The sequence below is a fragment of the Cnephaeus nilssonii genome, assembly GCF_951640355.1.
Source record: "Cnephaeus nilssonii genome assembly, chromosome: 13".
Classification (NCBI taxonomy): Eukaryota; Metazoa; Chordata; class Mammalia; order Chiroptera; family Vespertilionidae; genus Cnephaeus; species Cnephaeus nilssonii.
In genome coordinates this window covers 69,004,811-69,032,518 of record NC_137084.1, presented here as the reverse complement: position 1 = coordinate 69,032,518, position 27,708 = coordinate 69,004,811, and the positions used below count along the sequence as shown (strand labels likewise).

Here is a 27,708-nt window from a genome sequence, read left to right as displayed (position 1 = left end):
CAGTATTCAATTTTAGCCCTTCAAATGAGTATAAAATAGTATCTCACTGTAGTTTTAATTTGTGCTTCCCTGATAACTAAAGATATTGAGTATCTTTTCATGTGTTGACTATTAATATATGTTCGTTTGTAAAGCATTTGTCCAAAGTTTTTGCACTTTTTAAAAAAATTTGTCTTACTGAGTTCTAAAAGGACTTTATATTGCAACCAGAGGCCTAGTGCATAAATTCATGCACTGGAGGGGGGGGGGGTGTCCCTCAGCCCAGCCTGTGTCCTCTCGCAGTCTAGGAGCCCTCGGGGGATGTCCCACAGGGAGCAGTCCTAAGCCAGCAGTCAGACATCCTTAGTGCTGCCGCAGAGGCGGGAGAGGCTCCAGTCACCGCCACTGCGCTCGCCAGCCCTGAGCCCAGCTACTGGCTGAGCAGTGCTCCCCCTGTGGGAGTGCACTGACCACCAGGGGGCAGCTCCAGTATTAAGCGTCTGCCCCCTGGTGATCAGTGCATGTCATAATGACCAGTCATTCCACCATTCGATTTGCGAATTAGCATTTTACTACATAGGATTATTCTCTCCCATTCTGGCTTGCCTTTTCATTTTCTTAGTACAGTAAAACCTCTATATAACAGACTAATTCAAGCAAGGGGGTGTCTGTTAAAGCCAAAAGTCTCTTATATGATAAAGTTTTCTGAATGCCGTATATTAAAAAAAATTTAGTTCATCTGTTTTTACTTATGTAGATACATTTGTAATTAAAATTAAGTATGTCTGAAAAATTTAACTCCACAGAAAAGTTTTCTTTATGTATTAGAATAATTTTAAATTGATATTAAATAAATCTAGTAAATGCATGCATTTACCAGTCACAGCAAGTAAACAAATGCATATGACTGGGGCATGGCTGAGCACATATAGGAATATCCAATGTTAAAACTGCTGCAGAAAATAACACCATGAGACAATAGAACCAATTACCACTCAAGATGCCGTATGAACACATGCTAATCATTCTCCCAGCAATGTTTATAAGGGGTGACTCTTGGATTTAAATCTGTATACTATAGTTGTAGATATTAATATTTATTGATGTTGGCGAAATTACTATAGTGTTTTTTCCAACATGTGGCCTACCCACCAAAATTTGTTAAAAATAAGTTATTAATAAGAAAAAATAACCTGTTAATTTCATTATAAGCAAATCTTGCTTAAAAGCATTTTAAAATTAACAGTGTTAATTTTCACATATGACCTATGGACCAGAAATTGTGTTCGTTAAATCCAAAATCTGTTAAATCGAGTCAGTTCAATCCCAGCATTCCAGTCAGTTAAATCACTTTAGGTCTACAAAATCGAGGGTTTTTCAAAGAGCAAAAGTTATTAATTTTAATGAAATCCAATTTTTAAAATGACTTAAACATTCTGTGTTCTATAAGAAACTTTGCCTACCCCAAGGTTGCAAAAACGTTTTCTTATGTCTTCTAGCAGTTTTATAATATGGGCTTTTGAATTTCAGTCAATGATACACTTAGAGCTAACTTTTTGTGTAAATTATAGGATAAAGGCTAATGTTCATATTTTATTGTATGAATAACTCTTTGTTCCAACACTATTTGTTGGAAATAATTTAGTTTCCCCATTGAGTTGTGTGATACCCTTGTTGAAAGCATAATAATATTTTCATTATAATATATGTTGTTTCACTGATCCTATCTCAACAATACCACACTTTATTTTCATAGCTTGTAAATAAGTATTAAAATTCAGGAGTGTTAAATTTTCCAACTTTATTCTTTTTAAAAATTGCTTTAGCTATTGTGCCCCCGTTTTCCTCCCCTTTGCCCACCTCCACCTAGCTCCTACCCCCTTTTCCTCTGGCTATCATCACACTGTTGCTTGCTTGGGGCAGTGGACACACGATGCAATGTGCAGATGATATGTTGTTGAGTTTGTACACTTGAGACTTGTACGGTTTTGAGAGCCAATGTCACATTAATAAATACAATTAATAATAAAAAATAATAAATGAAAACTTGCTTTAGCTATTCCATATAAATTTTGGTTTTGCAGTTCCATAAACATTTCACAACCACCTAGTCAATTTTAGTCAAAGACGCCTGCTGGGATTTAACTGACTGGAAGTGTATTCAATCTACCATTGCATTTAAGGATAATTAACATCTTAATGTTTTCCAGACATACCTAGACAATATGTACTTTTTTGTGCATGTTAAGTCTTTAATGTCTCAGTTTTCAGTACAGAGATCTTGTACAGTTTCTATAAATTTATTTTTAAGTATTTTATATCTTTGATGTTGCTGCAAATGATTTTTCAAATTTTGCTGCTAGTATATACCAAGGACAACTGATTTTTAATAATATAACCTATGTCCAACAATCTTGAATTCAGTTATTAGTTCTAGTAGCTGTTCTTTCTGAAGATTTTCTACATAAACAATCATATCATGTGAAAATAGAAAAAAAATTACTTCTTCCTTTTTCATGGTTATGAATTTTATTTCTTTATATTCTTTCCCTCAAACAGTAAATGAACACTTTGACCTGGTGAGTCTTTAAAGTAATTCCAAAGTGATATCCATGCCAGAAAATTCCAATAATTATAACCAATAATTTTTTAAAAAGGTAATTGGCCAAAAGAAAATTACGAAAAAAAACCAACCCTATTTTCTTAAAGAACATTTATTCTTAAATAAAACATCTAAGACTATCTAATATCAGCACAGGTATCATGAGTATCAAAACCAGAATTATAAGCCCTCTACAGTTGCTCAGTGGTTAGAGCATCAGTCCTCAGACCAAAAGATCTTGGGTTCAACTCTGGTAAACGTACCTCGGTTACAGGGGCACACTGGGAAGGCAACTGACCGATGTGTTTCTCTCACATTGATATCTCTCTATCTCTCTCCCCACTTCCCTCTCTTCTCCTCTCCCTCCCTTCTATTCTCTCTAGAAAGCAATAAAAAAGATATCCTCAGGTGAGGATTTTTTAAAACAAAACCAAACAGAATTATGAGAAAAATAATAACGAACCTCTCATTCCTCCTATTATTTACTGACCACTGAATGTATACCATCTTCTTCTAAATCCTCACCATATGTATCACCATATTATCTAATAAAAGAGTAATATGCAAATTGACCATACTGTCGCTACCCCACAAGCCATGCCCACCAGCCAATCAGGAACAAGTATGCAAATTAACCCAACCAAGATGGCTGCGGCCACTGAGCTGTAGCAAGCATGAGGCTTGGGTTTCCCCAGCAATGGAGGAAGCTAAGCTTCCTTGCCAGCCTGGCCGGCCCAGGCCTACACTCAAGGCTACAAAGTTTCAATTATAGAAGATAAATAAATCCCAGATCCCAGGGCCTCTGCTTGGGTCTCCAGGGGGTGTGGCCAGCCTGCAAACAACCTCAGGCCCCTCGCCCAGGCCGCCCCACGCCTCAAGGGAACCCCCACCCTGATCCGGGACACCCTTCAGGGCAAACCAGCCGGCCCCCATGCGTGCACCAGGCCTCTATCCTATCTAATCCTATCTAATAATAGAATATGCAAATTGACCAACACACAAAATGGCTGCCCCCATGTGGACACAAGATGGCTGCGATAAGATGGCCAGCAGGGTAGGGCAGTTGGGAGGGACCAGGTCTGCAAGGGAGGGCAGTTGTGGGCAATCAGGCCAGCAGGGGAGGGCAGTTGGGAGGGACCAGTCCTGCAAGGGAAGGCAATTAGGGGTGGCCAGGCCGGCAGAGAAGGGAAGTTGGGGGTGACCGGGCCTACAGGGAAGGGCAGTTGTGGGGGACCCAGGCCCACAGGGGAGGGCAGTTGGGGGGGGACCAGGCCTGCAGGGGAGGGCAGTTAGGGGCAAACAGGCTGGCAGTGGAGCAGTTAGGCATCAATCAGGCTGGCAGGGGAGTGGTTAGGGGGTGATCAGGCTGGCAGGCAGAAGCGGTTAGGGGCAATCAGGAAGGCAAGCAGGTGAGCAGTTGGGAGCGAGCAGTCCTGGATTGTGAGAGGGATGTCCGACTGCCCATCCAGGTAGGATCAGGCTTAAACGGGCAGTCGGACATCCCTCGAGGGGTCCCAGATTGGAGAGGGTGCAGGCTGGGCTGAGGGACACACACACTCATGCACTGGGCCTCTAGTTTTATATATAAGGAAATTAAGAACGGAGAGTCTGAACTAATCTAACAAAAACACTCAAATTAAGTAACAAAGCCTGAACAAGAACTAGGATAATTTGATCCAGAACCCATAAATTTTAATCTTAACTACAACGTTACCATATCTCTTCTTCACCGGCCCACATAATACTGCACTTTAGCCACATTAATCTTAACCAGTTAATAATAATGTCAACGCCTTCTTCTTCCCAACAATTCCACCACAATACTTTACCTTGTTCCAAAAGGAACTTAGTGCCAGCTGGCATGGTTCAGTGGTTGAATGTCGACCTATGAACCAGGAGGTCATGGTTCGAATCCTGGTCAGAGCACATGCCGGGTTTCTGGCCTGATCTCCAGTGTGGGGATGCAAGAGGCAGCCGATCAATGATTTTGTCTCATCATTGATGTTTTTAACTCTCTCCCCCTCTCCCTTTCTCTCTAAATCAATAAAAATATATTTTGTTAAAAAAACAAGGAACTTATTGCTATTTATTAAGTAGTGGCAAAAGTAAAATAAAATATACTTACTGGTTTCGGCATTTTCCTTCTCTTTTTGTCACCTTCTTTAAAAATTCTTCACTTTTATAAATCCTGTTGTCACCTTCTGTTAAAAAAAACACATAATTGATCTATTATATCTTTAATATAATGTTTTTACTTAAAGATATGTATTAAATAAAGTCCAAATTTTTTTAATGTTATTGAATATATTGGGGTTACTGGTTAATAAAATTATGTTTCTGGTGTACAAGTCTAAAAACTTAAAACATTTTAAAATGTTAAGTAACATAGTAGTCTCTTGTTTTATTGCAATTTTCAATGTTTTCTATTATCATTTCACATTCTCTAAAAATATTTATAGTTATGATTTAAAACAGCATGCATCTCAAATAGCATAATGTAAAGTATATTTTTGATCACCAACTAAAACTCTAATTAGAAACAACATACAGCAAGGAAACAAGATTGCTATGGGGCCAAATGCTGTCTCTGAGTCAGGTTCACCCCCAGACCATGCCTGCTAGACACAGAGAGTCAAGATGAGGATAGATGGATTCAGAGGTTAATGAAATGAATCAAAAAATACTTTCCAACCTTTTCTCTGTATTGCCAAAGACCAAAGGAAATTCTGATTAATGTAAACTATCTACACTAATAAAAGAGAAATATTCAAATTGGCTGTCACTTCATGACACCCACCAGCCAATCAGGAGTATGCAAATTAACCCAACAAAGATGGAGGCGGCCCCGCCCCCCTAGCTGCTCCGGGCCTCTGGGCAGCACACATGCAGGTGCGGAGCGGCCGGGCAGGGTGGGATGCCTGCTATGAGAGGGAGGGAGGGGGGCAGAGGGAGCTACAGGAGTGGTGCTCCGGCTGGAACAAAGACTGAAGTCTCCGGCCGGAGCGAAGATGGAAGGCAGCAGCCAGAGCGAAGGCCTGGGTCCCGGATGCCGAAGGAAAACCGGTGCCGGCAGCCAGGGAAAGGAAGGCCTATTGCGTGAATCTTCGGTGCAATGGGCCTCTAGTAAATGATAACATTTTTAAAGAAAATTACTTTTTCTTTTTGAAAGTTTAAAAATCCAATAGAGAAAATACACAAGTAAGCTTATTCACCTAAGGTTTATAAAACAGCCATAGTCTGCACAATTGCAATTTGCATGCTATTCACCAACAAGTTAGTGGCCTTCACTGAAATGTAGATAAAACCAAAGTTAAATTGTATCTTTTCGCCCCTATGGCTACAGAAGTGAACCCTAATCCAGGAAAATCATAATGCTAGTTTATCTTAGGATAAATGTTCTTACAAACATCTAACAAAATTGGTTTTCACCCTACAAATCTACCAAAAGATCAAACATTCTTAACCCTTTGCACTCGCTTGCTTTTTTCTCGATTCCTTTATTCTAATGCTAACCGTGTCGAGTCACACTCGACATCCGAGTGCAAAAGGTTAATCATTATTCACTGTCCATAAAAAAAGAAAAGAAAAAAAAGATTGTCATTCCAATTTGAAAACCTATAGTAAGAAGTGTATCAGATAATTTATTACTTGAAATCAGCTTATATTGGTAATATCTTTGCCAAGAAACTTTATTCATTATTTATTCTAGCTTCAACTAAATTAATATGCCATTAGTTTTGTGTTTTAAAATTGTATCACCAGTTGCTTTTATAAAACTGAAAATTCCCTAAACTGAAATAAAAATAAAGCATTGAAGTAAGGTAATTTCCCTAAATTGTACTCAATCAATCATATGCCAATAAACCTCCCCACAGAGGGAACTTCCTTCCAAATTAAAAAATTATCTACTAAACTCCTCATTTCCTAACTCACCTACTTTCACAGACATAAATGTACTTCAGTTCTATCTTCTAATTCTATACCCTCTTCGTCCCACTACCATTGTCTTAGTTCAGATCCTTATCATCTCAGGTCTTAAAACAGCCTCTAAGTGGATCTGCTTTTAGCATCATCTATAAGCTAAAAACCCCCAAGTCTGTACATTTCCCCAAAACTTGCTTGGCTAACTTGGCTTGCTCAACATCTAAAGAATATCTCAAATATAAAGTGGCCAAAACACTTCAACCCCTACCCTATAGCTGAGTCTGCTTTTCCATAAGAGTCTCAATGATATCCTTTATAATAAAAGCTTAATATGCTAAGTGTCTTGTTGTTCATTCAAGCAAAACATAATCCTATCTAATCAAAGAGTAATATGCAAATTGACCATCACTCCAACACACAAGATGGCTGCCCCCATGTGGACACAAGATGGCCACCACAAGATGGCCAGCAGGGGAGGGCAGTTGGGAGGCACCCAGCCTGCAAGGGAGGGCAGTTGTGGGCGATCAGGCCAGCAGGAGAGGGCAGTTGGGAGGGACCAGGCCTGTAAGGGAGGGCAGTTAGAGGTGACCAAGCCAGCAGAGGAGGGAAGTTGGGGGCAACCGGGCCTGCAGGGGAGAGCAGTTAGGGGTGACCAGGCCTGCAGGGGAGGGCAGATGGGAGGGACCAGGCCTGCAAGGGAGGGCAGTTAGGGGCAAACAGGCTGGCAGTGGAGCAGTTAGGCATCAATCAGGCTGGCAGGGGAGTGGTTAGGGGGTGATCAGGCTGGCAGGTAGAAGCGGTTAGGGGCAATCAGGAAGGCAGGCAGGCGAGCAATTGGGAGCGAGCAGTCCTGGATTGTGAGAGGGATGTCCGACTGCCCGTTTAGGCCCGATCCTCTTAGGATCAAGCCTAAACGGGCAGTCGGACATCCCTCAAGGGGTCCCAGATTGGAGAGGGTGCAGGCTGGGCTGAGGACCACCCCTGACCCCCCACCCCGGTGCACGAATTTCGTGCACTAGGCCTCTAGTATGCTAATGATACGCTAAGGCCATTCAACTGCTCACTACGATGTGCACTGAACACCAGGGGGCAGAGAGTCGACCGGTAGACCAGTCGCTATGACGTGCACCGACCACCAGGGGGCAGATGCTCCAACCAGTAGGTTAGCTTGCTGCTGGGGTCCGGCCAATCAGGACTGAGCGAGACAGGCTGGACATGCCCCGGAGCCCTCCCTCGGCACCTCCCGGATCCTGAGAGTGCACTGGTGGGGTCCCTCAGCCTGGCCTGCACCCTCTCACAATCTGGAACCCCTCGGAGGATGTCGAAGAGCCGGTTTCGGCCCAATCCCACAGACCAGGCCAAGGGACCCCATTGTGCACAAATTCGTGCACCGGGCCTCTAATATTTCTAGAAAATTACTCATTGTATTTGTTCATGTTTTTTATAGCTCTACTACATCTGCAGGTATAAACCTCTTTTCATTCCACTTTTGCCTTCCATTTTGTTTGATTAATTTTGCCAGAAGTTTGCTTAGTTTATTGGTCTAAAGGCCAGCTTTCAGTTTTGATATTGTTTCTTATATGATCTTCTCTTTTGTTAATTTTTGTCCTTTTCCTCCTCATTTTTTTTCATTAGTTGGTTTTACTCTGTGGCTCATTTTCTAATCCCTAAAATTGAAAGGTTACCCAAGTAATTTACAATCTATTTTCATTTCTAATACACGCATTAAGGTCATAAACTAAGCATGTCCAAGTATAAGGCAGCTCCAAATATAATGTGTTTCTCCTATTTTGCCAGTTAGAGTATTTTAAAATAATTTTATCTGAATATGTAAAATAAGCAAATATATATTTATTAGTATACTTAACACATTGCGGACCCGTAGTTTTATTGCTAGTTTTACCCAGTGGCCAGTTAAGTTTCTATGGAACGAATACAAAAAATGTTTTACATAAATGTTAAAGGCACGCTTTAAAATTAAATACCCACTGCATTTATTTATTACATGTTCTTACAAGCTAATATCTTTTTAAAGAATTCTCGTGATTGGCCACAAGCCTTAGAACAGAAAACACGAGAATTCTCGTGATCTGTCCACAATGTGTTAAATATTAAAACACAAACTGTAGACTATTGATTTTGTCAGACAGAGTACTGTTTGCTTTATCTCATATTTCATAGAAAATTTTTGACACAAAGACATGAGTGCATCAAAACTTTATGAATCACAGTAAATTTTCCAAATTACATGAGCATTTTTGAATCACTGTATTATACTATCACTAAAATTTTTATCCCAAGCCTACAACTACCCATTTATATAAAATATTAGGACTTTCTTGCTTATTTGTACCCTTGAGATATATTTTACTATCTACAGTGTAGCCAGAGTGTATTACTTTTTAGTGATTTTTTTTTTTTTTTAGCACCAGATCTGTGCTAGATTTCTTTGCCTCTTATCAGATGAGTTCTGAGCTTTCCAAACTCACAGGTACTAAAAGGCATTTCAGGTCAACGTGCCAGTCTTGAACGTTCATGTTCAAGACAAAAACGAACGTGAGGATTTCTTATGCTCAAGAGAAAGAGAACATGAGAATTAAAATGAGTTTCTAAGAACACAAATATAAATAAACTTGTCTAATATTTTTTGAGAAAATATCTTACCTTCTATTTGAATCCATAATATTTTTCTAAGTCATTATAGTGGTTTCCCACATGTTTTTATATGTACTTTTTCATTGTTGCTTAACTCTGCTTCATTTTTCCAATTATAATTTCTAATCACTACTAAGAACTTTAAGTTTTCAAATGAAATGGTTAGAGGCCTGGGGACAGAATGCTATCTTTTTATTATTTATTTCTAAGTTTACTATACTATAGTCAAATAGTTCATTTAGATATCCTTTATGTTTAGAACTTGGTAAGTTTCGTTTCTTTTTTTTTTACCAAAAAAAAGTTTCTTTCTCATAAATAAAAACACACTTGCTGCATCTGATAAGCTAGATCAAGCTAGACCAACTATTTAATGTTTTATAGTCTTTCTACTATTATTCATTTTAGTGTACTTAATCAATTTGAGAAAAAATAGATTAAATTTTCCCAAGTATGACTGTGGATATTAATTTCTTCTTGTAAATTGGCGTTTTTAAATGTATATGCTTTAGGCTATGTTATTAGGTGCGCAGAGGTTTACAAGTGCTACATCTCTCCAGTGGATACTTTCCTTTTCCACTAAGTAATAATGTAATTGCATACAGAATTCTACATTGATGGTTATTCCCTCAGCATTTGGAAGATATTCTTTTTTGGGGGTCTGTTACTGCTGATGAGAAGTCCGCTGTCAATCTAACTCATTCCTTTGAGGTAATACGCCTTTCATCTCTGCTTCCCTTTAAGATTTTTTGGGGGGAATGGAGGTGTTCTTCAGAATTGCTTTTATTTACTTTGTTCAAAATTAGGTAAGCTTTCTGACAACTGATGCTCTTCTAAATTCTGGAAAAGTATTAGCCATTATTTCTTTCCCATTTTCTATTTTCATTCAGCAGTTCTTCTTATATATATACTGGGTATCTAATATCTCTAATCAGGTAAATAAATACCAAGTCTGTAGGTATGCAGAATTTCTGAAGCTACTTATTACTCAAATACTAACGGTAGAATTGTGTTCTTTTCCTTTAAGAAATAATTTACCGAAGTTTTCAATATTAGAATTACTTCAAGTTATATTCTATTGAAAAGGACCTTTGAAGCAAAATAATACATTATTAAATTTTTAGATTTTAAAAGAACTCTGCTGACATAAAAGTATATGATACATCAATACACATAAACCAGGTTTTACACAAGTTAATTACATTTTTTAAACCTCCAACAAGCCTAACTGATCTAAAAAAAACTGTGGGAAGTGCAGGACCTAACCAAAGCTTTTGCAAATACAGACAGATTCAGTTAACTTCTAAAAGAAGCTTCTAAAAATGTGTATTTTCAGGCCAGTGTTCTCTCTTAAAACTCAAATTAGTCTTCACCCTATTTTACTGAAGTTAATTATAAGTTATATGAGAATAATGCTGTTCTATCTCCTTATTTAACAGTTGAATATAGAGGGATTATTCAACAATGCCCTATATTTATAGAATACTTCATAGTTGTATGCTCTTATACATCATTTAATTTTCTACTAACAAAAATTAGTAGATAATAAGACAGGTCTCATCATGGATACTTTATAAAAACATCTGCATAAAAGTGACTTGTCCTAAATCACATGGGTAATAAGTGACCAAAGAGTCTTTTTGACACCTAGAATCCAGAGTTCTACCATATACTAACTTGTCTTTCTCTTTTATGTATTAAAAAAGGTGAGAACTTCACTTGTGAATATTTACCCAAAGAAAATAACAAATGTGTAAATGGTATAGTTGCAAAGATTCCAGTTATAATGCTATTATAAGAGTACATATAAGACTAAGAAGTTAATTACATGAATACTGAGAGATTAGTTAAGAGTTAGAAATATTTGTAGGGTCTGTTAGACCGCTACACAGCCAATCAAAATGTTATCAAAAAATATTAACCCTTTGCACTCGCTTTTTTCTCGATTCCTTTATTCTACTCGGGATTTAATTTTTTAAATACCCCAGATTTTACAAAGCGCGGCAGTAGAATAAAAAAATGGAGTTTCTTTTCATACAAACTTATTTATTTGGATTTTTTTATATTTCAAATTATTGATACATTCAAAGAGTAATTTGCACTCGACATCCAAGTGCAAAAGGTTAAAGGACATGGCAAGTTATTCACAAACTACTGAGTTAAAAAGCAGATTTTAAAATCATATATACAGTAGCATCTTTTTATTTTTATTATTATTTAATCCTCACCTGAGGAAATTTTTCCATTGATTTTTTCAGAGAGAGTGGAAGAGAGGGGGAGAGACAGAGAAACATTGATTGGTTTCATCCTGCACGTGGGGATCTAGGCTGCAACCAAGGTACATGCCCTTGACTGGAATCAAACCCAGGACCCTTCAGTCCGCAGGCTGACTGGCTAGGGCTCTTTTCAAAAAGTATAGAGCAGAACAATCATGCTCCAAAATATTGAGTCTCTAGAGAAACAGAACCCTATAATAAAAGGCTAATATGCAAACTGTCCCCTCAACCAGGAGTTCGACCAGGGGGCTAGGCCAACCAGCCAACCGCCCACTACCTCTCCCCACCGGCCGGCCTGGCCTAATCGCCCCAATAGGGTGGGCCGGCCAGACCTCACCCGTGCATAAATTCGTGCACTGTGCCTCGAGTTAATCTATAAATTTCTAAAATAAAAAATTATTTTAGACAAAGATGGCAGACTCCAGCCTGAATCTGCAGCGAAGAGGAAGATGGCAGACTCCAGCCTGAATCTGCAGCGAAGAGGAAGATGGCAGACTCCAGCCAGAGTCTGCAGCGAAGATGGCAGTCTCCGGCCGGAGCAAAGGCCTGGGTCCCGGGTGCCGGAAGAAAACCAGTGCTGGAAGCCAAGGGAAGGAAGGCCTATTGCACGAATCTGTTCGTGCAACAGGCCTCTAGTTTTATTTAAAATCCCTACATAGGTAGAATAAAATAAATATCAAAATTAAAGTAATAGCATAGAAAAATATGCAACAGCCATAACAAAAAGTTACTAAGGAAAGTAAAAGATAATTAAATATATAAGGATATCACTTGAACCCCACTCAGTAAAAATGGTTAAATGAGAAACTCTTTACCAACAAATCTTATTGAGGGTTGGGGGAGAAGCACACTGTGCTGATTAAAACTAAAAATCAAAATAACTTTACCTGAAACCTGTATAATTTTGCTAACAGTGTCACCCCAATAAAAAAATTTAAACATTAAAATTTTTTAAAAATTAAAATGACTTTAAAGTATTACTCAATAAACTAGCAAAATAATTATTAATTATGCATGACAGTACTGATGAGTCCATGCTGGTAGCACTGTAAACTGGCTCCACATTTCAGAAAGTAAGTTGTTAAGGAGGTGGGGTGATGGGGGAATTTCTATGCATACATGCATAGCCCATGGACACGGACAATAGTGTGTCCAAGGCTTGGGAAAGGGCAGGTGTGGGAAGGGGATCAATGGGGAAAAACAAACAAAAACAGACATCTGTAATATTTTTAACAATAAATATAAATATTTTTTTAAAAAGTAAGTTGTGCCGAAACCAGTTTGGCTCAGTGGATAGAGCGTCGGCCTACGGACTGAAGGGTCCCAGGTTCGATTCCGGTCAAGGGCATGTACATTGGTTGCGGACACATCCCCAGTAGGGGGTGTGCAGGAGGCAGCTGATAGATGTTTCTCTCTCATTGATGTTTCTAACTCTCTATCCCTCCCTTCCTCTCTGTAAAAAATCAATAAAATGTATTTTTTAAAAACACGTAAGTTGTCAGTACATAGCAAAAGCTAAAAAGTGTTTCTGAACAGGAAATTCTGCTTCTGGAATACAGTAGGTCCTTGGGTTACGTTGAGATCCATTCCTACAGCGCGATGAAATGCGATTTTCACCTTAAGTTGGAACCCACCTACATAAGCACCTACGTCACTCACATGGAGCACATACACAGCAGTAATGAAGTGAAACAGTAAAAAAAAAATTAAAAAAGAGAATAATTCCTGACCTTTACTTGTGGTAAATTAATAATGAAAAACATAAAGCACATATGTACATACGTCAAAATGACGGAACTTTTTTTTTATAAATACTGTAAATGGGAGATGGCGACGTGATCATGAAACGACATACATCGAGTCCAACGTAATCCGAGGACTACCTGTATATCTCAAAAGAAGGAAATCTATATCAAAATATTATCAGCAGCACTCATTTTAACAGCCAATGATTAAAACCACAATTAATGTTAAAACGATGTGACATGAACTAGTTTTTTGTGGGGTATATTATGACAGACTGTGAACATTTACATAGGTAAGCGAAAAGGCAGAATATGCACCACCCTTTATAACTAAAAACGCAGATAAAATTACAAATGGTATCTGGATATACAGAACTGAGCACTTAATTCTAATCAGAGTCTTATTCTTGTTAAGTTCCTCATTTTAAAAATCAGATGAGAATTTATTTCACTAAACTGCGTATATATCAGTTACTAGCTTATCCTATATAATAAAAGCCTAATATGCTAAGTGTCCGACTCTTAGTTCCACCGTTCGACCAGTTGCTATGATGCACACTAACCACCAGGGGGCAGATGCTCTGACTGGTAGGTTAGCTTACTGCTGGGGTCTGGCTGATCAGGACTGGGCAAGATGGGCCAGACATGCCCTAGACCCGTGGTCGGCAAACTGCGGCTCGCGAGCCACATGCGGCTCTTTGGCCCCTTGAGTGTGGCTCTTCCACAAAATGCCAAGGCCTGGGCGAGTCTATTTTAAAGAAGTGGTGTTAGAAGAAGTTTAAAAAATTTGGCTCTCAAAAGAGATTTCAATTGTTGTACTGTTGATATTTGGCTCTGTTGACTAATGAGTTTGCTGACCACTGCCCTAGATGAATCCATGCACCGGGCAGTTTTGGCTCGATCCCTGAAGGCCAGGCCAAGGGACCCCACCAGTGCACGAATCCGTGCATCGGGACTCTAGTATACTATGATATAGATAAGAATTCTGCCTTAAATTTTTTAGGATGAGGCTGTGTATATATATAATTAAAACCTACGTTTTTAGCCAATTAAGTGATTGAAAAATATATCACAAAATTATTTAACCTCAATTGAACCCTTTTAGAACTTCTGATTATATTAGTATATTATTCTTGAAACTGGCATCTGTTAGAACAGACAAATGTCACATGAAAAGACATGATACCTAGATACATATCATAGGGTTCCACCTCCAATTGAGTCATCTTGAATACTGTCAGTATCTTCCTTTCTAAAAAATGGCAATATATAATCACCTAAGCCACTGTATATCAAAGATATATAATAAATATCAACTATTCTTCCCTCTTAACACCTAATTATTGAGAGGAAAAAGTCGTTCCTCCTCCCCGCCCCCACTCTTCATAAATTTCTTAGAGTGGTCTCACCCTACCTTTTTTCCACACTGACTCCCCATAAGCAATGAAGCACAATCATGGCAGCAAAATAACAGAAATTAAGAGAGGCTGCCAGAATACATGTCCCACTTCCAAAAAATTTCATGTATGAGTATGACCTCAAACACTAAATGTGTCACATTTTATAATTAAAACATTCTCTTCTTTGTCCTTTAACTCTAACGGGGACCCTAAAACAGCCTCCTCTCTACCTCACACAATGGAAAAACAGCCTCAGACTCAACACCTTGAGCTCTAGTAAGTCAGCAGCAAAACAGACTCTTCCCACCTGTCAGGTGGTAAAACAGGTGTTAAGTCTAGTCCATACTAGGCCTACGTTAAAGCCTCAATAATTTATACCAGGCTGCCTAATTTTACTCTTAAGATAGTCTTTTCCCCAAGGCTAAATGTAATTTTTTCTGTCTTTTATCCAAACCTACCTGTAATTTTTTTTTTTTTTGAGACAAAAGAAATCTCTGAACACAATTTTGGTCTCTCCACAGACTAAAAAAATGACAAAAGAATTCCTCTGCCAATAAAATGAATTAATAAGGTAACTCTGGCAGTCAAATCAACACACTAACAGCATCTACAGAAAAAGTTCTTAATCTTCTGCCACCATAGGCCCCTCTGGAGAAGCCAATGAAGCTCTTCCTAGAAAAGTATTTTTAAAATGCACACAATAGGCCCTGGCCTGGTAGGTCAGTTGGTTAGCATTGTCCCACCAACGTTGTGGGCTCAATCCCTGGTCAGGACGTATACAAGAATCCACCAATGAACACACAAACACGTGGAATAACAAATCAATGTTTCTCTCTCCCTTCCTTTCTCTCTCAAAAATCAATCAATAAGTGATAATTTTAAAATGCACACACTAAAATAACACCAAAAATTACACTGAAATTATCAAAATATAAAAAGCACAAATTTATAAAATAGTAATATATATGCTTCTTTATTAATCTTTAAAACAATATCTATTAGTGGGCCTAATAATAAACTTACAAGTAATGATGAGTATGAATGTCGTTTTAAGATATCTGCAACAGTAATGGATCTGCAATTTCTATTGGAAACAGTCTCTGCCACTGCTAATTGCTACTGCTGCCCACTTACATAATGAAAGGAAGTATGTAAAGATGTAACCTTTTTCCCTATCCAAGTTCACAGACCCATAGGCTTAAAACCTCTAATATACACAGAACTGTGTTTATTATGTTTAGCTCAGTGTTAAGACTGTATTTAATAGCAATAATAATGCACTTTTACCTATATAATGCCATGTGATTCCCTAAGTGAAACAAAAAGGACAAGAATTTTAAGCTCCATTTTGCAAATAAAGAAATAGGCCGAAAGCAAGGACAAGGGTGGTGAATGGAGGGAATAGTTGTAGAATGCCCCCTCTTCAACCACTTTATCTACATTACCTAATTTTCCTAACAGCCCTTCCTCCCTCTGCCCAACATAGGTGTCACAATCCCTCATTCTTCTAATAAGGAAATGCAGATCCAGGTAAGTGACTTGCACCAAGTACTAAGGCCAGTTAACAAAGTTAGAAGTCCATCGAAATCCTAGTCCTGGGCTCTTGACATTCTGCCCTTTTCTAACATCATTCTAGACAAGTTCATCCCAAGCAAGGACTAGAACACATTAATACTGGTATAATCACCTTTGTAAATGAATTTCGTGTAAGGGTGATATGCAGTAATAAATAAGAAATTAAGTACTTTGTAGCAAATTATTTTTGTTCAAGAATATTTTCAAGGAAACGAAATATTCAACATTTTTAGCAAAATATGTTACTGAAAATGCAATGTCTAGAACTTAAATATAAAGGAAAACTACAATATTTTTAAAAGGTTTACATTGAATTTACATTCTCTTCTAAATTAATTTTATAAATTTAAAAGAAACACCATATCTGTATTATTCCCAAGGTAGGTAGAAAAACAAATAACATTATCATTTGCTATGATTAATTTTAAACACCAAAAGAGAGTTAAATCCAGTCCAATTTCCTCATTTTACCTTTATGGAAACATAAAAAATTCATATAATAAATGTTTAAAATAGAAAAACAAAGATAGGTTCAAATCTGTTGCACTGAAATATTTACTTGTTTATACACACAAAAGTGCTTAACACACTTTATGATTTACAATATGGCACAACTATATTCCATCAGTGTGACCTTCTCTGTAGTTTACACCTCAAATGTAAAGAGTATTTGGCATATGATTATAAATATCTGAATGTATGAAAAATATCTTAAAGCAGGGGTTGGCAAACTTTTTCAGTAAAGGACCAGAGAAGTAAACTTTTCAAGTTTTGTGGATCTTAAGGTCTATGTTGCAACACCTCTGTTGTTGTAGCCTGAAAGCAGACATAGGTAATATGTAAACAAATGAGTTATAATGTATTCAAATAAAACTTTACAAAAACAGGCAGCAGGCTGGATTTGGCTCATAGACCATAGTTTGTCTACCCCTGCCTTAAAGTATTTTAGCAGGAAACCAATGCTTTCATTACATAATTTAAGTAAATGTGGTACCCATAAAGATATGAACTCACATATTCATGGTAGATTATGTATGACAGGTCAATCTTGGATCTGATTTTGAATGGGCATAAGAAAGAACCCAAGACATTTGGTATATGACTAAGGAAAATAATCTAATGGGAACAGTTAGAAGGGCAATTCCATTACCATCGCCAGTGACTGGTTAGGTATATAAAGTACCAGTCCTAACCAATGAGACTAGATATCTGCTGGGTGGCTTCTGGAAGAGAAACAGTTGGGTACTGAATGGAATGGGATGCTAGCCCTGCTGCAGCCATACTGGAAGCAAGGGAAAGCAGTTTTAACATGAAGCTGAAGGGAAGACCACAGGCGACCCTGCTAGCGGTTGATATAAAGTCTAGTTACCTTATTTGTATATAACATACTGTTAAAATGTAACATTTACAATAGAAAAAATATAAAACTTATTCATATGCAAATTTGCATCTACTCATCAAATAAAAATAAGTATTTTAAATTAGTGAATTTGAAAAGATTTCACTAAATACATAGTAATTATTCAGAAAAAAAAATTACCCTATATATCTAACCTGAATGAACAGCTCTTTTTCAGGAGGCTGAAATTAGAGTTAAAAATAGAAGAAATAAAGAAGTGAATCAAATGGACCTTATTTTCTTTCCAAACAGATCCCTGGTACAAAGATACACATTATATGGACATTTCACCACCCAAAACCATAAACGCTTTTTCAAAGGACACCATTTTCCACTGGCATTTATATACCATACTCTAAGAAAACAAAAGGTGAATTTCACCTTTCATCATTAGTCAAGAAAACTTGCACATATATGTAGGCACATTTAAGAATTACTATAGGACAGCAGTTTTCAACCTTTTTCATCTCATGGTACACATAATTACTAAAATCTGTGGCACACCAAAAAATATATATTTTTGCCCATGTGACAAAAAAAAATGGTGTAATTTTGATTCATTCACACTGGACAGCTATTGTTGTATTGGCTGTTGTCATTTTTATTTGACAAGCTACGGGAAAAGAGGTCAGTGGCCCTGACTAAATAAATAGTCAGGTATTGCATGTTTTAAAAATTCTTGCGGCACCCGGCTGAAAATAGCTGTTATAGGAAATTCCATTGTTATTCCATTCAAATGATAAACTTCTGAGAAACATTAATTAATGTTTAACAGTAATAAACACCCTCTCAATGTCTGTTATAAGATAACCTTATTTTCACAGACTTTAAAGTAAAAAATAAAGTACACATATATATATAAGTACCGGCCTTTTCTATATACAAGGAATTGCTAGTAGCAATCACCAATGAGAAACATGACTGGGAAAGAGGTTGGAGGGTTCCGGGGAGTGAGGACTTTTACTTTTCCCTTTACAACTTTTTGGGTCTTTAAACTTTCTCCTAAAATGTGTTACTTTTTTAGTCTTTTAAAATGGTTTAAAATATACGTTCACTATAAATTAATGTTGAGAAAGATCCAGGAACTAAAATGAATAGGAAGGCAGAAGTTCTCTGAAAGAAGCTAGATATTGAGGAACTCTCCAGGGTCAGACTGGCCACCTCTACCACAGTTAAGAGGTGAGCATACCCTGCCTGACTGCAGGAGCTAGGGAAGTTCCCCAAACAGTATGGGCCTGAGGCTTAAAACCACCTGGGAAGGGTGGAGTCCACAGCAATTCAATCCAGTTCCACAGATCCAGTACCCCAAGAGTAGTATCAGTGTAGGTAAGAAGTGCACCCTCCCCCTAGTGGGTTTGGTTCAGTGGACAGAGTCTGCAGACTGAAGGGTCCAGGGTTCGATTCCTGTCGGGGGCACATCCCCCAGGTTGGGGCTTGATCCCTAGTAGGGGGCGTGCAGGAGACAGCCAATCAGTGATTGTCTCTCATCATTGATGTTTCCATCTCTCTCTCCCTCTCCCTTCCTCTCTAAAATCAATAAAAATATATTTTTAAAAAAAAAGAAGTGCACCCTAGCTTTTGGTCTGCAGGAAGTCCACACCATCCAAGAATCTATTTCCTAGATTCACAAAAGTAGCATAAAATTCTATTAGCTATACCCAGCCTATCAGGTATGCTCTCTACCAGCACAGCTCAGTCTTCACAATCTTAATAGAACACTATTTTTTAGGCTTTGGTCTTGGGGAAGTATTAGTTAAAATTTGCCATTTTTAAACGGCATAAGTTAAAATGCAGTAAGTTAGAAATGAATGAAAACCAAGGCTCCTACCATCATCCAACATTTCAGGCTCTACTGTATCAGACTACGCATAGACTAAAGACTGAGAACTGAAATTAAAACGAAATATGTTAAATTAAAACGAAATATGTACACTTTCAACAGCCTGCAAAGGATAAAAATAATAAAGTCCAATTCTGCTCTGGGGAATAGTGAAGCAATAAACAAGAAACAACCCTGGTTCCCTCTCCCTGAGACTACTGAGAGTTAGCAAGGGGGAGAAAGAATAGTAGAGCCTGTCATTTCTTACACCAGGAAAAAGAATGAATTTAATTTCCAATTAAGAAGTAATGCATAAAACAAAGGGCAGATGCAATATACTTTCCACACTGAGTTCTCGTACCTGCTCTTCCACGTGTGTGGATACGGGAGTAAGAACAATGTATAATCCACAAGGGCAATAATTTACTATTTCTAAATGCCACCGTCAAATTTTGTCTCGTTTAAATGAAACTGGAAAGCATCCCAATGTCTATTACCTATTCATTCCTTACTAATAATGTACTGCTTATTAAATTCCACCCTATATAAAAGTGACTAAACAAACAAAGTCAGTGCCATCCTTTTTACAGCATACTATTGACTTCAAAATGAATGTTCTAAATCGTGTCCTCCTGGAGGTAAACTATTATTGTTAGTCTCTCTGGAAGATAGGGCACACTGGGGAAAGCAACGGAATCCTGAAAATAAAGCAGTCTGAGTATTAATCTCTCCTCAAATCTAATCATGCTGTTTTGGCAAATGGGATTAAACCATTATTTATCCAGCAAAATGAACGGGGCAATTGTTCCTTCAGAACTCCGTCAGAAATATAAAAGGGTATTTATTTAGTGTGAGTGTTCTAAAAAAAAAACACACAAAAATGCACCGTAAACAATCGCTGGCAATGTCTACTCTGTCCAAGTACTCGCTTACCAAATACACCCTAACCATCCCGGGCTTTCAGGGTTACATCCTGCCCGTCTGGGTGCCACCGGGCTCAGTAAATGTCTTCTTGGAAATCTCAACTGTCTTTCAAAAGACAGACCATCTTGGATGAAGTTGACTTTACACTTCCAACCCCATTAATAACCACTACTACAGGGAGAGATAATGCCAAATAATGGGAGTGGTTCAAGAACCACGGTATCTGCATAGGAAGTGGGGTGCTTTTTTTAAACTGCAATCATGCGGGGGCCCCCTCGTTTCCTAGTTAGCCCGGGAACTCCGTGCAGAGCCCTTTGAAGGAAGGGGGGCCGGGAGGTCCTCAGCCTGTCCGGTGGGGTCTCAGAGCGGAGGCTCCGGGGCCGGCAGCAGCAGGTAGCGGGGCGGCGGGAGCGCGGCCTCGGCGCGGGGTGCGGGCGGGCGGGCGGCCGAGAGCGGTGCGCGCCCCAACCCCGTACCGCGCCATCCCCTGGGCCACGCGGGCGGCCGCACGCTCTCTAGTAACTCAACACCCTCCCTCTCCACCGGAGGCCGGGGCAGTTCTCCTCAATTCCGCCCCGCACGGCGCCTACCCTCGCTCGCGGTCGGCCTTTCCAAACTGCCCCGAGGACGCGCCGGCGGGCCGGGCCGCGCCCAGGCGGCGGAACCCGCCCGCCCCGAGCTCGGGGTCCGGGCCGGCGCCCGAGGCGGACCCCGCGCCCGCCGCGGGGGGGAATCGCGCGGCGGCAGGTCCGGGCCGCGGCCGGTCACGACTCGGGCCGGCCTCGCGGGTCCCCCCCCGCCCGGGAGCGGCCTGGCCGGCCCGGCCGTTAGGGCGGCGCCGCGGCCCGCAGGGCGCGCACGGAGGCGCGCGAGGCCCTAGCGGCGCGGCCGACGGGCAGCGCGGGCCCCGCAACTTCTCGCCACCTCCGCAGCGGCGGCGGCGCGGGCGCGGGGCGCGGGGAGCGGGGAGCGGGGTGGGGAGGCGCCGGCGGCTTACCCCACTGCGAGCGGTCCTCCCACCCGAGCGCGGCGGGGCGCTGAGCGCGGGCCGGGCGTCGCGGCTGCGGCAGGAGGGAGGGAGAGGCGCGGTAGGAGCCCGGGCCCCGGAGAGGAGAGGCGCCGCCGCCGCAGACAGCTCCGCAATATGGCCGCCCGGCGGCTCCGGGGGCGGGGGGGGAAGGCGGGGCTGCCCCGCGCCCCCCGCCTCCCCCTGCCGGCGGCCGCCTCGCGCCGCGGCCGGAGCGCCAACGCCGCCGCCCGGGCCGCCCCGCCCCGCCCCGCCCCGCCCTGCGGCTCCCAGCTGCCCCCCTCGCGGGGCGTCGGCGGGGTTCGCCGGCCCGGGCTGGGCCGCGGAGCCCGGAGGGAAGTGGGGCGCGCGCCGAGGAAGGGGGACCCCATCCGGGGCCGGGCTGGAGTGAAGCCGGCTGTGTGGAGCCGCCCCACCCAGCGCCCGGAGCGCGCCCGCCGCTCCCCACGAGTGGAAACTTGAAACTCCCGCTGGTGCCAGGGAACGCACCGCGGGCGTCTCCGCGGCCCCCGGGGAGGAATTCCTCCCGCGGGGAATCCGGGACCTAATCGAGCGTGTTCGTTGGCTGTTCGGCTTGAAAAGCCTGGAGCGGGAGAGAAAAATGGGCCTTTCAGGGGAATTTATAGTTGCAACAAAGAACGTTTAAGTTATTTTGGCAGGTTTTGCCCAACTAGAAAAACTTGCTTTTTCAGGGGCAGTCTTTTAAACTCTACCAACACCTCGGTGGCTGTGGCCTCAAACGAGAGTGCAGATTTGTAGCCAGGCAAGGACATTGGATAATTTTGTATCACCACCCACATTCTTTGGCAGTTGTGGAGTCCATTAAAAAGTTGGAAGTGGGGCCCCCAAAGAGCCACCAAACCTAAATTATTCTAAATTTAGAGAAAGACATTGGATCATAGTGTAACACTAGCCTAGGCGTGTTAACTGGCTGGGAGTAGATGGATTTCTGGTCAGTGTTGTGTCATCTTGCTCCCTCTCCTCGCTATTTTCTGCAAAGGCCAAAACTTGCTATGAGTAGAAAAAAGCAAGCGCACAAAATCCGATTAGCCTAGTTTGCCCTGTTTGCAACACTTCATATGGTTTACCTTTTATGAACAAACTTTAGATTCAAATAAAACCTCACGAGTATACTTAACTTTTATAGAACAATAACTCATATCCTTCCTTCCTTATCATTTGCCTTCCCTGAGACAGTAGCTTTTCCTGGAACTCTCCGTAGATCACTTTGACTCTACTTACTCTTCAGTGACTTTCCACCACTGCCCTGCAAACAATGAAAAGCCCCAAGAGTTTAACTCCAAAGCCTTTAGATTGCATGTTTCTCAAGGATGGAAACCAGGTGTGTGTGTTTTAACTAAAAGATTGCTCCCTGACCTTCTTCCTGGATTGGAAGAACTATCCACATCAAGCTGCATGCATAAGAATCAAAGTAACATATAAGTTCCTAGGTGGTACATGAATTAAAAGTATATAAAATACTTTGGCAATGGAAAATGGATTCACTGTTGTTCATCATGTGCCACCCACCGGTGTGAAATGCTTTTAAATGACTTTTTTTTTTTTACTAATGGCAACAGCCCTGTGTTTGGGGATAGAGGGGGGAAGGGCAATGACTAAAGAAAACCTCAAAGTAGTGAAGTAATTTGCTCAATGTAACAGCTGGAAAGTGGCAAAGCCATGACCAAATCAGTTACATTTGACTCCAAAACCTTCATTTTACTCCATACTAGGCAACAGCAACCAGACCAGAAATTGTAACATTTCCCTTGGCTATCATATTAGTAAATGTTTAAGTAAAAGATAATATCCAAGACTAATGAGATAAATAGGATACTCCCAGACATTGAGTGGGAGTATAAACAGAAACAACCTGTTTAAAAAGCAATTTGGCACTGTGATTCAACTTACAAAAATGTACATGGAAACTTCTTCCCATGTCTGGGATTCTTTCTGAATGCAAAAATCTGAAACAGAGCAAAAGCTTTATTCATAAACTCTACATCACAGTATTATTTATAGGCTGCAAAAAATAAAAAGTATGTCTACTCTATAGCATTTTAGTAGCAATTTTAAATGTTTATATGATGTATATAATATCATGGCAAGTGGGATTTTATAATATTAAGTGGGGGGAAAGTTATAAAACTATCCATGCAGTATGATCACATCCACGTTTAAACACACACACACACACACACACACACACACACAAAAACACTGCCCTGGCCGGTTTTGCTCAGTCGATAGAACATTTGACCTGCGGACCAAAAGGTTCCGGGTTTGATTCCAGTCAAGGGCACATGCCTGGGTTTTGGCCTCCATCCCCAGTAGGGGGCATGCAGGAGGCAGCTGATCAATGATTCTCATCATTGATGTTTCTATCTCCCTCTCCCTTCCTCTCTGAAATCAATAAAAATACACTTAAAAAAAGCAATAGAAAAATATCCTCGGGTGAGGATTAAAACAAACAAAAAACAACCACTATGAGGTGTTAGGAAAAAAAGAAAGATTGAAACCAGAGTTGTCTTTTGATAGAGTTTCTATGGGCATATTTTTCCTTTATTCTGTTCTTCAGTATTTTCTACATTACTTTCGCAGTGTAAAGAAATCTAAGTGTTACTACAATGGGGGTTGTCAATTACACAAAAATAGCAAAGCTGAGGAAGGATAGTAAGAAGCTTGGACAATTCCTTGGCAAGTGGAATAGGGAAATGGAGACAGGTGGCTGATTCAAACATGCCTCATCCAGCACCCTGACTCACCTGCCTCCTTGCCCCTTGCATGATCACTCCCTTAAGCAATAAGCCCTCAAGACAATGAGGTTCTGATCAGCATCAAATAATCTTGGGAACAAAGCCTCGGGTCTGTTGACCATAGAGACAGACTTTTGGTCAAAATAGAGATAGCATCTAGGTTTCAGTTGCGTTTTAGCTGCAGGCCCAGAAAAACAGCAAAACCAGAGGAAACTACGTGATAGCTGACATGAGGACCAGATGCAATGATTACTGACCCCCTACCCTAGTGCCGACCAATAGGTAGAAACCATGACCCTGACTCTATAAGCTCATTTTGACGAATCAGCATATTAAAGGACACGCCTGGAAAGCTGATGAATATTCCTGAGACCTCCTCTAGAATCCCTGCCTTTAGAAAACAGATTTTTAAAAATCCCTTAAGACAGAGGACCAGCGCATTGCTCTCTCTCTCTAAACTAGAGCAAGCCCATACCTTCTTTCTTCACACATTTATCTTTGCTTTCTTTCTCTAAGCTCTAAGAGGCCTCATAGAGGGGGGGCAAGCAGGGGGGCAGCAGGCCTGGGCTAACCCCTGAACCTGTCTCCAGGGGCCTTTTCTTTCTTTTTTTTTTTTTTTTGCCTCTGTGACTTGTTTCCTGAATCCATGCAGCCCAGCTGGCTCACTTCTTCTGCCTCTGGGACTCTCTTTCTAAAGGACCAAGGCAGTTCTCTGAGCAGCCCTCTGGAATCTTCCCTTGGAGTGTACCTTTGCTTTGCATAATAGATAAACTTCCTTTTGCACTCTGAATTCTTTCTTTGCGAAACTCAAGAACTGAGAGCCAACATCACTGGTAACAAAGCCACTGTTTCCTAAGTGTGAGGTTCTTCTGTGAAGACCTGGGAACTGAGTGGACAGGATTTTATAGTCAGGAGTCAAGTTTACTATTGACTATAACTTCATCTACAAAAGACCATTGTTTTCTTGTTCCTTCCATCAAATATATGCACCTTTAATATGGTTTGTTTTTAGTTGATCTTAAAGAGAGTGAAGAGAGAGGGAGAGAGAGGGAGAGAAACATCAATGTGAGAGAGAAACATTGATTGACCGCCTCCTGCTTGCCCCTTACTGAGGATGGAGCCCACAACCCAGGCATGTGCCCTGACTGGGAATCAAACCAGCAAGCTCTTGGTGCATAGGACCACACTCAAACAACTGAGCCACACCTGCCAGGGCTATATGCACTTTTAAATGAAATATTAGACAATTGACAATTTTCTTTCTCAGTTTAATTCCAACACTTCAGATTTCAAAGGGGCAGTATATATTTGCTGAAACCTTTTTCAGAAAAAAAAAATCTGATGCTATCATCAGTAGTTACAAAATTTTTAAAAATATATAGCACAAAATATGTATAAAAAGGAAAAGCCAAAAACAATCTATTACTAAGTGTTTTTGCTACAATCCTACAGTGCTCCACCACAATATGTTGTCTAATTCTGAATTCTGGAATAGTTACAAACCATTTGTCTCGCTAGCACATATAAAAGTACTTCTTGAAAACGAAGAAAATTCATTTTTTGCAAGTATCTTACCTAATAATAGACAAACATGTAAATTGACCATACCTCCGCTACGCCACCAGCCAATCAGGAGTGATATGCAAATTAACCCAAAAAGATGGCTGTTAATTTGCATACACAGGCTCCAAGTGACAGGGGCAGGACGCTTGGGTCGTCGCCATGGCGACAATGCAGGCGTTCTGCCCCACCCCCGGTCTCTCAAGGCCTCTGGGCAGCGTTGGAAGGTGGGGCTGGAGTGGAAAGAGGTGACTCCCAGAGCGGAAAGGGGCTGGGCCGGAGTGGAAAGGCGGTGCCGGCAGCCAGGGAAAGGAAAGCCCATTCTAGCACGAATCTTCGTGCATCGGGCTTCTAGTGGTTTATAAATGGAAGTTTTTTGATATAGAACAAACTCAACCCTTTGCTGTAAATAAGACTTGGTCCCTACCCCCTAGGTTCAGTAATGAGAAAATCAAACAAACTGTGCAATATGAGCTATAATAAAGATAGACAAAGTGTGTCAAGGGAGACAGAAGAGAAGGCAATTAACTCTGCCTACAGAAGAGAGAGCCACAAAGGAGGAGAAGTTAAAGGAAGAAGTGGTAGGGGGGAATAAGCTTTGGAGACTGAGTAGCAAGATGGGTTGATGTTTATATAGACAAACATGTTTATAACCAGAGGTTTCAGAAAGGTGAATTGAGATGAGGTTGGGAAGTTCAGAATTTGCCCTTCATCTTTGAGGAAATAGGAATCCAAAAGAGGAATGATGTGATCTGAATTGTGTTAGTAAGTAATGCAGCCATGTGGGTTGCTTGGGAAAGAGTGTGATAGCAAGAGAGGATGGGGAGGTCATCAGGGACACCTTAGATAGACTTGCTATAAAGGTCGAGGACCGAGAGGATGAGGGATGGAACTTGGGAGATGAAGAAGTAGAATCTTTTAAAAGATTTGAGGAGTAAGAGAGAAATATTAAAATGATTTCAGGGTTTCCAATAGGTACCATTATGATAAGTAGGGAGTATAAAAGAAGTGGAACTGAGAGATCAAGATAATTAGGCAGTTTAGGAAGATGCTGACTTTTAAGTGTCTATAGGCAACCTACGAAAAAATGTATATTGAGTAACTGGAAATATAGGAACTATAAGAACAATGGCAAGTGAGACGTCCAATAAATGCTTGTTAAATAAATGAACTTATAGATATAACATGATTAAGGACGCCTTTCATTTCCTATTTCTTTGAAAAATATAGTTTCATCCAATGATTTTACTAGAGTTAGATATTGAATTAAGCTAAAGCATAGTAATGTAATAAAATTTTCCATCAAAAAATTTTATTTATCATTTTATAAAAGACATAACCATGTAAAATAACAATTATTTTTAAAACCTTTGAATAGAAAGAAATGCAAAAGAAAATTTTTTATTATAAACCATGATATTTTACCCTATTCACACTATCTTGCATATTTAAGTACATATTCACAATTTGTTTGCCTATATAATAGCCCTTGAGAAAAAAAAAGACAAGGTAAATAAAACTATCTTATCATTTGCTTTGTATGCCTATAAAGCCATACAAATTTAATTGCTGATATAAGCTATAAAATTTCAGTACAGTCAATAGAGGTTTCATGGCTAATGTACCTAAACTAAAAATCAAGAAACCACAGACATACTAGTATTTCTAGCTTTGTTCTCTCCCTATCTAAGATCAAATTATTATGTACATAATTCATAATGTGTTCACAGATATAAGCATTTTAATCTTCAACTAAGACCAAGTAAAAGTTTTTACTCAATCATCTTTGCTTATATAATGAAGCCAATTTAGTCTGTGATAACAGCAATAAAATTTCAGAGGTAAGCAATAAAGGAGTGAAAAGAGTCTAAATGAGGCAATCTATACCTTTGGCTTGATTCCCAATTTCTATAAGCAAGTTGCTAAGTAACCTTGAAAGAGCCAATGGACTAGTCTGTAACTTACTTGCAAATAACATTAAAAGAGGGAGAATGTTATACCTATTGTGCCTTTCCCAGAGATTGTTTTCAGACATGCAGATTTGCAGGACTAAAAGAGCATTGAATTCCC

At 40.2% G+C, this 27,708-nt stretch overlaps 1 protein-coding gene across 1 annotated transcript in view; it reads right to left on the bottom strand.

Annotated features, from left to right (window-relative positions):
- Nucleotides 1-21,515, bottom strand: part of RDX (radixin) — a 69,456-nt gene extending 47,941 nt beyond the window's left edge. The window contains exons 1-2 of the mRNA XM_079787758.1: nucleotides 21,293-21,515; nucleotides 4,707-4,782 (exon numbers count right to left, since the gene is read on the bottom strand). Of these exons, the coding sequence (XP_079643884.1) occupies nucleotides 4,707-4,718 (12 nt within the window). The 5' untranslated portion in view covers nucleotides 4,719-4,782; nucleotides 21,293-21,515. The remainder of the gene's footprint in view (nucleotides 1-4,706; nucleotides 4,783-21,292) is intronic.
- Nucleotides 21,516-27,708: the final 6,193 nt, after the last annotated feature.